General features: G+C 30.1%; 1 protein-coding gene across 5 annotated transcripts in view; it reads left to right on the top strand.

The window, feature by feature from the left end:
* Window positions 1-17,520, top strand: part of LOC129981916 (myelin transcription factor 1-like) — a 295,518-nt gene that overhangs the window by 214,702 nt on the left and 63,296 nt on the right. For all 5 annotated transcript variants that reach the window (XR_008785385.1, XM_056092972.1, XM_056092973.1 and 2 more), the window contains exon 4: window positions 12,457-12,502. Coding sequence is in view for 4 of the 5 variants with exons in the window: in XM_056092972.1 (XP_055948947.1) it covers window positions 12,457-12,502 (46 nt within the window). In the remaining variant the exon portion in view is untranslated. The remainder of the gene's footprint in view (window positions 1-12,456; window positions 12,503-17,520) is intronic.

The following is a 17,520-nucleotide window of genomic DNA, read 5'->3' as shown; positions in this document are numbered from 1 at the left end:
GTAGATCGCGCACAACCCACGAGTCGTGCAGTTTCGGAAATACTTGTTCCGAGCCTTCGAGCCATTACAATCTGCCCTCTATCAAAGTCGCTTAGATCCGCAGCCTTTCCCAGCACACATAGAAGTAAATGAAAGAATGATTCTTCAGACTCTCCAGCAGCAGTTAAATACCACTTCCACCTGATCACGTGCCTTCCACGTCATCCAGGCGAGTTCATTACAAAATATAGGAGAGGTCATAATGTTTTGGCTCTTGAGTGTATAATACATATAATAATTTATATTATTTTTTCTGTTTACGAATTAAAACACAGGAAAAGCTAATAAATAAAAGGAATCTAAAAATGAATTTAAAACTAAACTTTTTTTAAAAACCAATTCAATGCGGTCCCCTTTTTTCCCCTTGCATTCTTCTGGGAAAGGAATTTGGTACATGGACTAATAATAGACATTTAGCACTGTTTGCATTATCCATATTACGATTTATTGTAACCTGACCGTATAGTACTCTGCATACCTAGGCTGGCAGGGGATTTATTATCCATGAATGATGTAGAATCTGCTGAAGAGTGAAAATAATTTTGAAAAGCAGCAGGGTGGTACCCCAAAGCTCCCTCGCATTCTCTCTAGTAAAGGCGTCGTCCGCCTAAAATAATTGTGGAAGGCAGCGAACGCCTTACTGGCATACAATAGTTAATAAATATAGCTTTTGGCGTGAATTTAATATCTTTATTGGATCTATCATATAATCCTTAGTGAGTTTCTTTTGGCGATTCATTTTTGAAATGCAGTTAATAGTATCTGAAAATCGAACTTGTGTTTTAGACGCGTTTTTCTTAACAGATTGAAATAAAAATGAGACACAGAGCCACAATTGTAGTCACGAAATCAATATCAAATTTGATATATTTAAGTCATTGCGGTTTTGAATGATCGAGATTACATTCTTCTGAAACATGCAGATAGAATAGAAACATACAGATTGTCTGAAACATACATAATCATACAAATGTTCAACCACAATTTGGATTTGACTCAAAAGTGCCGAGCTATTAATGGTGTACCTCATTTTATTCACTTAGTTCTCTTCTTTTTGTAGTTACCGTGTTATATTCGAAAAACCAGACCGATAAGACTTCTTTTGAATAGATTTTACACAAATTTTGATAAAAGTCTACGAGTTAGGTGCAAAATAAAACCATATACGAAATTTCATCCGACAAACTTAAATCTTTGTCACAGACAGATGGACAGATAATCAGACAGACAATATTCAAAAATATGTTTCAGGAAGGAGAAAATTCAAGTTCGATTTTTTTTTTTTTTTTTTTTTTTTGACGATTACAAAGTTTTTTATACATTTTGCATACTAGAAAGCAAAAACTGTTTTGAGATAATATAAAGCGCAAAATGCGTTCAATTCGCAAATAATTTCTGAAATTTCAACTTTAAAGTATTACGTTCTTCATTCATTATAAGAAGTATTTTAAATTACCATGTTTAAAATGTACATTCATTTGAGCAATAATTACTGAGAAGGGAAGAAAAGTAACATAGAAGATTAGATGTTGTCATACTTTCACATCAGATTAGAAATTTGAAAAAAAAAATGAGTTTTAAACGAATGCCATCTATTTTATTTAATTATGAAAAATGATTCTTCGGTTTTTGACTGGAAAATAAATCTCATGATAAATTAAAATGATTAATATAATTATTGATTATCGAGGTTATTTTTAAATTTCATTCAAGCAAAGCAACTTCACTCAATGACGTGATTAAGTTTCATTAAAATTTACTATTGTAAATGCAGAAAAATGCTTTTAAAACTAAGACCTAATGAAAAATGAAGAGAAAAGTGTCAATTTACTAAGATACTAAAAATATTTCATTTTTCGCAAAACATCCTATTTTAGGAAAAGCCCCCAAAAATTAAAACAATATTTTTATGACGAAAGTACGCAGATAAAAAATTTGTTTTATATTAACTTTACATATTTTAATTTTTGGCGAATTTCATATACATGTACCATTTTGTTATCTTGATTCTAATTATTTGTCGATAATCAGAAAAGAAAAATAAAACCATCTAAGCAAGAAGTATTAAATAACTTAACAGGATATTTAATTTAAAATAAATAAGTAATCATTAAATGAGCAACATCATTTTAAAATCAATATAAAGCTTATATCGCCGTAAGTAATGACTGTTTTTGTCTTTTTATAACTGCAATTCGATCTATGCATTATATTTTGAAACACACAAAAATTGTATAATTTTATATATTTAGAAAAGAATGATAAAAAGTAAATATTATTTGTAAAAGTAAATATTACAAAAGCCTTTATAACGTTAGCATTCAATCTATATTTTTAACCCTGCCAGCTATTCTTTAAGAAATTTAATAAATAAATAATCTACTCTGCCCTTTTTGTGGTCCTCTTCTCAAATTAAGAACAAAAAGTGCAACTCGTTTGCGCAGAATATCAGATTCTTGTGCAAATTTTACCTACTTACGCTATAAACACATTTTTTATCTTAATTTAAAAGCATCTTTTTGTTCTTTCAAGAAAGTTCAGAGATTTTTGTTGAAAAAGATTTTTAAAAGCTTACCTCTAGAATTATATAAAAAAGTATACCTTCCAAAATAAGTTATTTAAATTGGGGGTATACCTAAAGATTAGCCAAATCGTCTTCTGTAGGTACTACATGATGAACGACTTTAAATCCTTTATAATCTCATTACCACAAAAGCATTAAAAGATAACTAAAAGGACAAGAAGAAAAAATTAAAAAAGACAACGTGTCGATTAACACTGAAAAAAAAAAAGAAACAGAAGAGAAGAGAAAAAAATTCATCTTTAAAGATCGTGACACAAAAACCCTTTGGTCATTCGAGAAGCCACAGATTTCAACGTTTTAAAACCTTAATGAGGCGGCTAAAGATACATAAAAAAAACTAACAGGTCGTTGCGGGCATTTTTTATGCTTTGCTTGTTTAACACTGAAAGCTGCGGGAATTTTTTTTATGATATTTTTTTCAGGTGCAGCAAAAGTACGGTGTCTGTTTCCAAGAAGGAAAACAAAGGCGGGATTAAAAAGTCGTAAGAAGTAATTAGTTTTCTCCTAGCATCAAACAATCTTCTTCATCTCCCCCCCCCCTTTCATACACTCCAACCCATCTCTTCCAAAAGATCGGATAAAGGAAAATTTTCCCACAGCCATTAAAAGCAGATAATGTTTTTTTTTCTTTTGCCTCGTCCCCTTTTAATTTAACCTTATACACCTTCCCCCCGACTAGATTTCTATGGGATATTTATGCACATTTAATTTCATTAAATATTTTCACTCTCAACAAACCTCCCGTCCTGCTGCTTTTCAAGCCAATTATTTGGAAATTAACTTTCTCGCTGTGTTTCAGGACAAAATAAATGCTTTAAAATAAATTTTACACAATAGCAATTGTGAACGAAAAATTACCTTTTCCTAAAGATGAAAAGAAAATGAAAAGAATTTAAATCATTAGTTGAACAGTTTATCGAGAAGAACGATATGTCGATCTTTTCTTCAACGAATGGGGAATTTTGAATTGCTTCCGCTCGTGGGAGGAGAGGAAGGCTGCAACATTTAATCATCATTGTAAAATTATTGCTGCATAATCGCTCCTTTTAATTTGTTATTTGAGACGAAAGCGCAGTTTTAATCAAAAATCTTTCAAGTAGAACGAATGATGCTTTTTTTTTCGTGTTAAAAATAGAGAAAAGTTACTAAACAGAGTGAAATTCAAGAAATATTTTTCGATACATTTTTTTTAAGTAGATTTAATTTCTCAACATTTGAAGAATTTATCTCCATAAATACATTTATTCTTTAGTTTTCAATGGCCATTAAATGTATTTATTAAATAAAGAATGACTTTTCTTTCAATGGTCGTTAAAATCACTGCATCCAATTCTGTTTTTAAATCCAAAATTTAACAATCAGAAATACAATTAAATTACTTAGATAATTTAATTATTTTAACTAAAAAAACCAAAGGTTCTGCCAATATCCTTATGAGAATACTAATGAGTTACTGAACCTCCGTCAATTATTACAAGTTTGAAATTATAATAAAAACTTGTTTGTATTCCATACGTAAAAATTTAAAAAAAAATAATACAGCATGTGTGATGCTAAAAATATAATTAATATTCGAATGACTTTGTGAACAAGTTAAAATTTGAAATGCATTGAAGTAGTATTTAATTTCTCCTTAATTAAGCACGGGCGTGAGAAAAAATAATTTTGAAATAAAATTTCATTTTTCAAATTTAAATATGGATAAATATATGATGTGACATCATTTTGAGATTTTTTTTAAACAAAATTCATTCGTTTATCACTTATTTATAAAAGACGCTGCTAAAATCAGCAGATTCGTGATAGTCCCTTTCATCCTTTTATTTGAATCTACGAAATAATTCAATAGATGTATGGTTAAGTAGCTAGTTAGAATGTCCGTTTAATATTAAGAATTGCCATAGTATATTTCCTACTTTTAATGCAATTATTGGAGAAAAATCAACGAAAATTTCACTCTGAGATTATATCAGACAAAAGTATAAATAAATGAGCTAAAATGAACCAAGAACTTGCTCCACATATGGACAAAATTCAGATATTGCAAAGAAAGGCATTATATAATGTTGAACTAACATTTATTACTGTCGTATTTCTCATTCTAAATATAAACTAAAAGACATTTATAAGCAATTCGCAAATAAAATGAGCATTTCTTTTCTTCAAAAAGTACTAACAATTGTAATTTGAGGATTAAAAAATAATATAACAATATTTTATTAATTATTAATATATTTTATTAATTTTTCTTAAATCGTACAACAAATTATTTTGATTTCGTCTGCGAACATTTATATTAGAGAAATTCACTTCTAAAATTTATAGATCCTGAAGGAGTGTGTTTTTTTTTTATTTAAGGACGCAGTGATGTGCTTAGTTTTCTGGCCGCTATTTGAAAATAAATTCACAGCAAATAATGATTAAATCATAGAAACTTTATAAAACCATCATTTAATCACAATAGGCCATATATTATTTATACTGCAATGCGTCAAAATTCCTGGTGACAAAAATCAGGTATTTCAAAAAGCATAACACTCTGATCGAATTAAAATAAGTACATTACAATTAAAAACAAGAATTCAATTTAATATACATTTGTAATTCCACTAATTGACATATACAGCGTTGCTCGAAGAAAAAATATTTTCAAATACTTTAAAAAATAAAATAAAAGTATTTCAAGTGATAAAATAGTTCATTAGGCTGCTTCGTTAACTGATTCTCATTCCTGCTCCCGTGCTGTCTGACCCCTCGACCAACAGCTAAAACACTTTCTTATCGTAGTTTCAATACTTTAAATCACTTGGCAAGCCTTGGGAGTCTATTCTTCCCTACTCAACAATGCTATAGAGACAACTGAGAAGTTCCTTCTGTGATAATGTTTTATAGCCATATCTGAAGTGTCATTCTCTTCTTTTAAGTATTTGTGTGTCTGAGAGAAGAAATATCGAACAATGTTCCATCTTTCTCTTCCGTCTCCGACTTCAGTAGGAGTGAGACTCAGAAATCTTGAATACTTAACTGAAGAAGATCGTTTAGAAATTAATGAAAATTCAACAAATCTGTTGATGATTAGCAATTAAACTATTATTGAGTGTTCGTAAAAGCTATGCATGCTTCTTAAAAAAAATCTCAAAAACTCGGAACAAAACGCAAATATTTTTTATTATGACTTAAACAGAGCCATATCACCTCAATAAAATGTTTAATTAAGTTATAAAACTGATTTGAATTTAACTACAACAATAAAGATACTTGTTAAAATTTTGTTTAAAATAAATTTTGAACAGTTTATAATTTTTTAAACAAATTGCCATTATTAAAAATATAATTATTTGCTCCTTACAATCGCATACAAATCATTTTCATGCGATAATTATTTTAGAAGTTATTAACAAAGATCTGAACAAAAATGGTGAAATTTGTCTACATTTTCAAAATTATCTTCAGATTTATTTAATTTTATAAATTGGGAACTGTGTTTTCATGATTTAAATGAAATGTCTTTCACTTTACTTTTCCATAAAATCTAAAATACTGATACACGAAAACGTCTTTCTTCGCATTCAAATCGAAATATTTTATTTTACCAATTTAAGATACTTGACATAACTAGTATCCTGCTCTAATGATCACTGAGTGCCTTCCTTTTTAATTCCTACTCTGAGAAAGAAAATAAAAAGTTCTTTTCAGAAAATGACTCATTTTATTTTAAGTACAGAGTGCTTACTATGTAATTTATAAAACCTGCAGAAACGTAATCCCTAAACCGCCACTTTGACCTTTATCCTGATCCACCCACTTCCAAGAAAAAGAACAAAAGAAATGATAAATGACATAATGTCTATAGTTTGTGCTCTCTTCCAGATCCCTCTGAACCTCTGTCTTCACTTGGTGTGTTCAAAAAAAATAGAACAGATATCTTCAATTCCATTTTTTTTATAAAAGAATTCCACATAAATTTATCTTTCATTTAAGTCTTATTGAACATTTAAAAAACTTGGATAATATTTTTAAATTTTAAACATTTTATATTAAATTCATCTGTTATTAAAAGAAATCCAAATTGGGGATTCAAATCGAATTTAATTACTGGATGTAAATTCAAGTAGTATTCAAAACATCGAAATAAAACAAACCAAAATTGATGCACTTAATAATAAACTATAGATGTGAATTTTTGACTTAAAATCAAAAACAAATAATTATATTCATTATTGATATTAATTACAAAATTTTAATCATCTCATGTTGAATGCATCCTTCAACGTATTCAAAGTGGGCGTGTGAAAGAGAATCGAGTTTATATTTTCTCGTTTGCAATTCTCTGAATCACGTGACAAGACAATTCTGACTGTCATTTAGTATTTACTTATATTTTATCTTATAAGAAATCATTTAACATTATCTGTAACGCAACATTACAAGCAACTAATAATAAAATATGGACAACTGAATTCAAAATTGCCTGATATAGTGGATACAACACATGGTATGAGCTAACTCATCTCTAAATTCATGTATTGCTACTAAAGAAAGGTGATGATTAGGGATTGCAATACCGGTATACCGGGATACCGAATACCGGTATTTTGAGCCATTTGTACAATTTTGTAATACCGGTATTCACAAGTTTAAATACCGGTTTTTCGGTATTTACTAGAAATTTTTAAAATTGTCTCCACTATATGTTCAGGTATCGCGAACATAGCAATATAGTATACGTTTTTGTTTTTATGTCTCCCTAACGGGCGAAATTAATTAGCTAATGAATGGCGTAATTAATTGCTTAAATCTAAAGTAGCGAAACATGGATTATCCCTGAAAGAAAATATTGTATCCATAACGACTAATGGAGCAACAATTATGAAAAAAGTTGGAAAGTTGATTGATACAAATCAGCAGTTGTGCTTTGCACATGGAATTCAATTAGGAGTAATAGAATAGAATAGAAAGAATCCAAATACTTTGGATATAGAAACTTCGGATTCCAACTATAATAAATTGAAAAATCGCACAGAAGAAAGGCATACCGAAATAGAATGTAAATACCACTGTAAATACCAAATGTCTTATGGTATTTACATAATTCTAATGATTTTAAAAATGAAAATGAAAAGAAGAAAAGAAAATAACCAATTCAAATCTGATTAAGTTAGAGTAAAGTTTCTAAAAAACTTTTTCCCACAAACCTATCCACATTCAGAATTCGGTTCAATTATCGAAGATTATGATGTCACTACTGTGGATAGTGAAAAGGAATTGTCTCTTGAACAAAAATTAGAATTAGCAATAAATAAAAAAATTTCAACGAACCAAAATACAATACAGAAATCAGCTATATCCAAAACCATCCGACGAGAAATGGATTTATTTGAAGATGAGGGATTTAGAGGTAAATACTTGGAAAAAGTATATCGCGTATTGCTAACAGTACCACCAACTAGCGTAGATGCTGAAAGAGCATTTTCGGCAGCTGGTAATTTTTACATAAAATTACTTTTCAGGCTTAATGACAGTACAATTGATGCATTATGTTTAAGATCACATTTCAAAAATTTGTAATAGTACCACAGACTGAATAGTGAAAATCTTTTTTTTTTGTGATTTAAATAAATAAGAAGTTTCTTTACTTTTTGTGATTATATACTGTTATAATTTATAAATTATAAATTCTTTTTTGTGATATTTACACTCTGTAACAAAACTGGCAAATAAAACAAAGAAACACCTGTGTTTTCTTTCTTTTCCTAAAATTTCTAATACCGGTATTAAAACCGGTATCCCGGTATTAAGATTTAAAAAATACCGAATACCGGTATTGAAATTTTGGTCCGGTATTGCAATCCCTAGAGTCAATAATAAAATTTAAATGTTTTTATTTAATTTTTCATATTTCAGCTTTTCTCCTCCCCCACCCCTATTCTCATACACAAAATATAGAGAAAATATTGTAATCGTCAAAAAATTGGAGCTTCATATGGAACGTGGTGGCCTGGTGGTAAGGTCTCGGGTTGAGAGCTGTAGGGTTTCAGGTTCGAGACCCCATTCCACCGAAGAAGTAAGGGGGTCTATTGCACGATAAATCCATCAGGGCCGAACGTCCTCCCGTTGGTGAAGTGTGGTGTGAGGAAGGGGTTGAACGCTCAGGTGTCGTCCTCGTCATCTGACCGAGGTTTAAAATGACGAGGTCCGTCCCAAAATTGGCCTAGTTGTCACTTTAAAACGGTACGTTAATATAACTAAACTAAACTCGAGCTTCATATTTTGACGAATCTCCACGTTTTAGACCACCTTCATTTTGAAAAGCATATTTTTGGCAGTACGTCTGTCAGTCTGTCTGTGACAAAGATAATTCGAAAAGGATTTTAAGCTAGAGGGATGAAAGTTGGCATATGGTTTTTACAGCATATTTGTAGATTTCTATCGAATTTTGAGTAAAATCTATTCTGAGGAAATGTGTTTGTCCGACAGTTCGAATTTAGGTTAAAACGATTAGTTCAAAAGTTCGGTGGATAAGATTCGATACACAGATTTAAAATCTGCATTGTAGACACCTAACAAATCTTGTTAGATGTCTACAATGGTCTATTATCATGGTCTATTAGGTGTCTATTATCAGTCTGTACTTTTAGAGGCATGTAATTGTGATAACTCAAAAATATAATGACTCAAATATATCAAATTTGGTGTGTCATTTTGTGACTGCAACTGTAGTTCTGCTTCTGTAGTTTTGGTTTCAGACAATCAGTTGGGGAAAAATGCATCTGAAATACAAATTAAATTTTTTTACAGAGTATGCGAGTTGGACTCTGGAAGACCTCCTCCGCTGGTTCTCTGAAAGCATTTATAAACCCTCGATTCAAAGCAAATAAGAGTAGGATTTGGGGGGGGGGGGTGAGGGGCAACCCATATGCATATGCTTTTAATTCAATTCTTCAGTTTAATTATTATCACCTAATGAATGTCACAATAAATAAGTTAAAGTTACCTATCAAACTTCAAAACAGGGAACAAATATTCCTTAAATCAAATTCGAATATCTTTGCCCTGCTTTACATTTCTTCCGATTCAAACAACTTTACTCCCGCATTCGTGTGAATAATTGCCGCCCGTTATGAATCGCATCGACCGTATCCACCTATTAAACATGGTTGAAATGCGAAATATCTGGAGTCAATTTGGATGCAATGGTTGGGGAAAATGGTGGGAATTCTCGTTTTACAAGTGCAGATGTTGCCGTGTGGGTATTTAAGGAGAAGATCAAAAAGTGATGAAGTACCAAATGATTTGGGCCGGGCACTTTTCACAGAAAGCTGTTAATGATTTACAACGTCCTTCAACTGATTTATTTACTGCGCGCAATACCTACAGGTATTTTAGTAAAAATAACATTCAAATTGTGAAAAATGCGAAAAAAAAAAATTCAAAAAATATTAAATTTTTTCGATTTTTCCCCCTCATATTATGCAGAATATTTCACCAGTTAACCGTCAACTAACTATATATCTATTCTATCTGTCTATAGATATGTCTATTTATCTATCTATAGATACTATATATCTAGGCCGATGAAGTGCCCAGTGCCACCTCAACAACAAAAGTAAATCTTTTGATTATTTGAAGAAATGAATATTTGCAGTAAATAATTTTTAACTACGCCTGTACGAAACAGAAGAGTAATTTTTCTTCCATAATTTCAGAATATATAGGGCCGGTTATATATAAATTGCAGTTAAATTCATTTAAGATTCTGAAAAAAAACACGAGCCAAATTTCAGTTACTTTCCAATAGAAGCTAAACGATACCATATTTTCACATATTGAGACTTTTTAATCTTAAATCTTTGAATAGTTAACTATATTGAATTGTATTCCATATGCATTGAATATTTCATCAATACATAAACATGTTCAGTTGTCCCGGGTTCGAGTCCCGGTTTGGGCATGGTTTTTCTTCATCCGTTCTATCTGTTCCATGTGTGAATGTGCCTCCCTGTAAAAAGGGGCTGTGCAAGCGAATGTGATGCGTGAGTAGCTAAGACGTACTCTTGGCCCTAGATGGAGCTACTGAAAAACAAGAGACGCATCCTCGGCTTAAAATCGCTGATTTCGTCAGCGAGCTTGTCCATGGCAAGTGCCATTAGAAACAACAAACAACAACAGGATTATTGTGATTTAAAATGTCAAATTTAGTGTAATTTAAATTATTTAATTAGTTTATAAGCATTCGTGATTATTTTTGAGCATTATACAACTCCATATAACTGACTGTTTCGAGATGCAAATTTTGAAATTGTCTGTTTGTTTAAAAACTCTTATTTGATTTCTTTTAGAAAGCATATGCAATTCAGCTCGCCTTAGCGGGAGTTCATTTGAATTTTTCAATAAGCTGCCCTATATATTTAGAAAATGTGAAAGGAATACGTAAAACCTCGTGTTTCGCTCATGCGCATTTAAAAATTGTTTATCACAATACTCATATTTCCTTGAATAATCAAAATATTTATTTCTTAATTTTATTATAATAATTTGCTGGTATATTGTCCTATATTCAGTAAATTTCCATAATTTAAATGAAATTTCTGTATTCTATATGCAAAAACATAGCAGAAAAAATTTTGGTCATTTTATATTTTCCCATATATGAAGGAAATTCTTCCGAAAATACGTGAAAGTAATGCGTATAACAAACATTACCATCGATGGAAATTGTAAATCATTATCTGCATTCTCTCTCTCTCTCTCTCTCTCTCTCTCTCTCTGTGTGTGTGTGTGTGTGTGTGTGTGTGTGTGTGTGTGTGTGTGTGTGTGTGTGTGTGTGTGTGTGTGTGTGTGTGTGTGTGTGTGTGTGTGTGTGTGTGTGTGTGTGTGTGTGTGTGTGTGTGTGTGTGTGTGTGTGTGTGTTTAGTTTCTTTTTTACTTCACTTTTCTCTTGCGTTCCGTTTATATCCGAACACTATAGAACGTGAGTAAGTTTTCCCTAAGTGTTTTTACTAAGAGATTTTTCTAGGGATTTCTTTAAGATATCTCGATTTAAGAAAGAGAATCTTAGGTATCTTTGAAAGGATATCCAGGGGCCTTAGGGACTTTTATCCCAGTTCTTGAATTTTAAGAGTTGTGTTAGTCATCCACTTTTGAAAGCGCGTATTGGAAATAATTAAATAAAAAAATGTGGATTTGAATCAGGAAATAAAAGAACATTTTAGAATAAAGTAATGTGGGCTAATTTAAGATAAGAAATTAATTAGAAGTTTGAATATATATACATATAAACAAACTTTTCAAAATACTATAAAACTATACATTTCCTACATCTACTCTTATTTTTATTGCCAGTTATTTAGCAATAAATGGGAATACATTTTGAATGAATATATCTTTATTAACTTTTTTTATTTATTTTCTAAATTAACATTCTATTGTATTAAAAAGAATTAAAAACGAATTAATCCACGTAAGCAATATGAGAAAGGGTATTATCATAATCGAAGAAAAATGAATCAACTCTAATGTTGTGAATTTTTAAAATGCGATATCACTCAGATCTGACTAGTTCAACCGAACCTAAATAATGTTAGAGTTAGGGAAAAAACAACGTTTTATGATTTGAACTGTTTTGTTTTAAACTTTATGATTATGAAACGGGTCGCATCATGTCACTTCAGCAGGGTCTGGTGCCTAAGAAACGAATAAAACTCACCACCGAATAAACCTCGACATTTCCTATATTTCAAGACCGACACAGAGACGTACGTTTTCCAAGAAGAAAATTCCTTATCCTCCTCTTACCTCTTTCTTTACTTATTTTTTCTCTTCTTCCTTTTCAGGAGGAAGATAACCGGAGAACCACCAGATCCTCCAGGGGACCTCTAGGTAAGCGTCAACCGGTAGCCATGGCAACGGACCACTCCTGTGGTTCTTAAGGGTTTGGCTATTCTCCTTATTTTTTTTTTCCCCTTCCCTTCTCCGCCCACGCTCTCCTTCTTCGGGTCCATTAATCATTGTCTGCCCCTGAACTGCGCTTATTCCCAGGCCGGCCGCAAAACATCGCATTTTAAGGTTTTGCCGCAATTCCTCGACGGAATGCATTCGGGGGGGGGGGGTCGGATTCGCCTCTCTCGTCACTGGTTATTTGTGACCCGGAGAGTAACATTTCTCCGGGAAAAGTATTTTCCATGTAGTAAGGGGTATTTAAAAGCCAAAGAGCCCAGTCTGACCACAGAAATCCATTATTCTATCTAGAAATTTAAATAGACGACGAAAATACAGCAACTCGCAAAATTTATTCTTTAAATGAAACGTATGAGGGTATGTCGAAGTGAAGTGAGTCCTCAAAAAGATTTAAGATTTTAATTGGACACTTAAGAAAGAAATCCAGAACGATGTTAAATTCTGTAGTTACAGAATTGAAGTGTACCTTCTTAATTTAGTTCAGTTGAAGGTATGCCTCGTGCGTTTTTGTAGTTACTTTTAAATTTGTTTCAATAATTAGTTGAACATTTTTTAAAAAAACTATTGCGTTTCTGGATTGTGAATTTCTTAATGCAGAAACAGGACATTTGCCAGCGGAATAAATGTCCGTATTGTAGTAGCATTGTAGAAAATGTCCGTATTGTAGTAGCACGCTTAAAAATTTTAAGAAAGAAGTTTCGTTTCCAAGAAATCTTTTGAAGGTTATATATATATATGTAAGTATTATTTTGTTTGAAGCAGGTTTGAAGACATAGATGAGACATTTTACATTTTAAAATTAATTTTAATATCCATTTCGGGAAAGCATAATTATTTACAAGCAGAGACGCGGACAAGGCATGTCCACCACAGCACGTTGCAAAAGCAGAAGTCGAGAAGAAGAATGAAATAAATTACCCCTCGTCTTGTATAACCTGAGATTTTGATAGGGAAAACATTTCTGCATAGTGCTAATATATTAATAAGATTCTGATGATTTCTGACGCATGTCAATCACAAGTAAGGGAAACACAGGGATCTTTTAAAAGGAATGTGCTTACTGGACATTTTCCTATTCCTTCAAGCGGAGCGTGAGAATGTGTCGGCGTTTAGCCGATTCATCAATTCATAATTATTAATTTATTCATCAATTATAAATAATTTATAAAGCTTCTGGAATTAATTAAATAGAGAAAGTGGAATTGGATCACGAAATAAGAGAATATTTTAGAATGAAGTCACTATGGACTAAATGAAGATAAAATCTTGGAAATGAATTAAATTGAAATTAGAATTAAAATATCATTATATATATATAAAAGATTTTCAATTTTTTTTAACTAAAACATTTAAACTGAAAGGGGAGAAAAGCATTTTGCAGTATTATTAGGAAGGAGTATCGTAAATAAGAAAGAGTAATAAACTAATCATTGTTAAGGACACACGAGGAGTGACTAGAAAATATTTGAACTGATATGTATGTGCATCGACAGCACCTGTTCGTGGAACATCTGTGTAATATTTTTGCTTGATTTTTTTACATTTCAACTATCCTATGAACGTGCACAATTCCTCTGAAGTAGAAAGATATGGTCGTACTTGGTTTGGGCCATCACCAATTTTTTATTGACAATCTTTAATATTTTTATACTAGTTAAAACACCACGAGCGCTTATTTTCATATACTTGTTAAATAGCAAATAAGTTTTGAAGTGGATTTTCAATATAGAAAAACACTTAGGCTTTTTTTAGTGCGTTGTACATGAATGGATTACTTTTCCCTAAATTTAGAGCCGAAGGAGTAATATTCGAGATTGAAATGCGAGCATATTCTAGAGAGCGTCATTTGACTTTGAAGTGTTTGTCGTTCCATTATAACCTAAGCAATTTGTTAATTCAAATCTTGTACTATTGTTTTTAAAACAAAAGGACCTTTTAATTTCGTATCAAGAAGAAATGGTTATTATGTTGGAAACACTGGTATTTAATTTTAGTATCTTATCTAATCCTTTCGTCAATGAAAACAAAATTCGTCATCGAATAAAAGTACTTTATATTCTTAATATAACTTGAATTCCTTGAATTTAACCTTCAAAAGTATTTTTATAAAATTCTGATTATTATTTACTTTTTAACGAAATTTTCTGGATAAGCAACTTAAATATACTTATTTAAATTCTTAATGAATTGTTTATAAAACTCGATAAGATATTAAAAGATTTTCTTTTCTGCTTAAAATACTTCATTCGCAACAATATGGCGGCAAATTTCGTTGGTAAAAAGTTGAAAGAATTAAAATATTAAGTTGTTTCACAGCATCCAGGTTTTGGAATTTGTTTTGGATTGCAAAAAATTTCGTTTATAACCCTTTTTTAAAAAGTTACTGTTTGGCAACTGAAACAATATCATCCAAAAAAGTAAGTCATGGGCTCCAGTTCTTTTCAAAACTGAAAGATTACTTTTTAGCGTTGGACACATCAGAATAAATTTTTTTCACTCTAAAGTATTACGGTATAAATTGAATACTTTTGACATTATTAGTGACTTAAAAAGCATTCTGAAAAATAATAAAACCGAAGCTCCAATTTTGATCACCAGTTAAAGCTTTTATCGACTTCAGCCAGCGTAGGAAAAATATTCAGCATTAAAATCCCTCCTTAATTGAAATGCATCAGACAACCAATAAACCAGGTTTCATAACGGCTCTTAATTAGAAGTAATTTAGCGACGTAATTAAAAACAAGCGGGCGCACGAATAAATTTAAAAGAGGACGTTTAACTCTGATGAGAAAAAAAAAAGGGCCTTTTTAAGCTGATGACGTATCAGTCATTTTGAGCAGGAATTCTTGCAAGAAAAAGACGGAATTGTTAATATAGGCTTGAAATAACGCACTTTTTATGCTGCCAACTTAATTGGTCCTCTTTAGCTTTTAAATTTTTGCTGTTTTTTTTTTATTTACTCAGGTTTCAATTAATTGGTTCTGCATGGCAACAGAAAATATTTCGTCTTATCAAGTAATTAATAGATAAACTCTCAAAATGTTTACTATAAAATGCAGTTCCAATCATGCAAATATGAAAACAATGTTTTAAAAATACTCTTTTGAAAGTGTAACATTAAGGTATCTTGAACATGATATTTATGCGAACTTGCAAAAAGTTATATGCTTTCAATTTTTAATTACTAATTTTAAAATAGTCCTTTGTAAAAGGTTTCAAAAGCTGTTTAGAAGCATTTATTTTTAAAACTGGACGAAGAGTTTTCTTAATATTATACTTTTTTCATGATCAAAAAATTCACAATAAACCATAGTATATCTTTTAGATATACATGTCATTTATATTTCTAAAAATACATTTCCTTTTTAGGAAATGGAAAGATTATAAGAATTAATTTGCCTATAAATATAAAAGATAAGGGAAAGCATGCGACGTTTTTATGAAACGCGTTAATTAAAAGTCATTGTATATCTTATAGATAGTTGCACAGCCGCATTTCTAAAGACGATTTAAATTTTATATTTTATCAAATATTTCAAAACATTATTGATATGTTCCTTGCACAAATTATATTATATTTAATGTGCAGTTTTATATAAATTTAATAAAGTATAAAAACATTATTTTTCAGTACAATTATGATTTTATTTAATATCTGATTTATTCAAGAGTAATTTCGATTTAAATACATGAAATATATATTCTGATTACAAATGCGTGCTTAAATCGGATTATCTGAAAGTAAATTACAAATATATTTCAAATAAAATCGAAACTCGATGTAAAATGAACAGCTCCAATACACTGCTATTTCAAGAAAAAGAGAACATAATCGATTATATCATTTTAAACAACATGTACAACAACTGTGATTTTTCTTTAGTCAGATTTATTTCTATTTTACATTTTTAAGGGGGAGGAATAACTAAATAAAACAATCAGAATTTTAAAAAAATGCTATTTAGTTCATTTATTTTTAAAAATGAAGTTATGCATATAGCTAATTAATTTTTTTAATGCATAAGGTAAAGGCTAACTAAAAGAGAAAATGACAATATAACAACATATTAAGAAGCCATGTGTATCCTAATCTAACAGCCACATAAAATTTTAGATTCGTAATTCTAGTTATATTTAATTATTTATTTTAAATTACTTTTTAAAGAAAAATTCTTAAAACTGAAATTTAAATGGTCAGTTTTTTTTTTTTTTCCCCTACCCGTTTTACCCAAATAAAATTGGAACAGACATGTCTTTTAGATGACATTTGCCAAGCATGCTTTATTTTTTCCATCAGAGAAATAAATTCTTTAGAAATAAATATAATTATTCTACTCTTTACAAACACTTTATAATTTGTATTTATGAATTTAGGATCAATGCTTATTTAATACAAAAATTATGATTGGAAATTAAAAAGTAATAATCACATATAATTGAATTTGAAATATTGGAATAAATTCTGCGCATTTTTGAATATAGGAAAAAGAAACAAAAATTCGGACATTAGAATCCCGTTTTTAAATTCATTTAAATTGCCCAAATATTACAAGTTTGCTTCATTAGTATAAAAGACAAAAATATCTTTTATATAAGAAAGCTTGATCAAATTAATGTTTATTTTAAAATTAATATTTATGATGAAATTAATGTTTATCTAAAAAAATTATATTTGTTCCACACTTTCTTTATTTTCTTAATTTGAATGGTTAGCTTTTATTTTAAGCATATAAATATATTCACAGTCTGGCTGATTATTCCAATAAATTTTTTGCAAATATAAAAGAAAATAAGCTAGATTTAGTTGGATAGTCAATCTTACTCTTAGAAATAATTTTTTATAAAAATTTTATTCACACAGAATAGAAAATTCAAGTTAGTGTCAGTTTTCTCTTTTCGCTTTTAACTTCGTGACCCAGTGAAAAAAAAGTTTGAATAAC

This window comes from Argiope bruennichi, chromosome 8 (assembly GCF_947563725.1).
Source record: "Argiope bruennichi chromosome 8, qqArgBrue1.1, whole genome shotgun sequence".
Lineage (NCBI taxonomy): Eukaryota > Metazoa > Arthropoda > Arachnida > Araneae > Araneidae > Argiope > Argiope bruennichi.
Note: the sequence above shows the minus strand (reverse complement) of the source record. Positions and strands in the feature narration are given on the sequence as shown.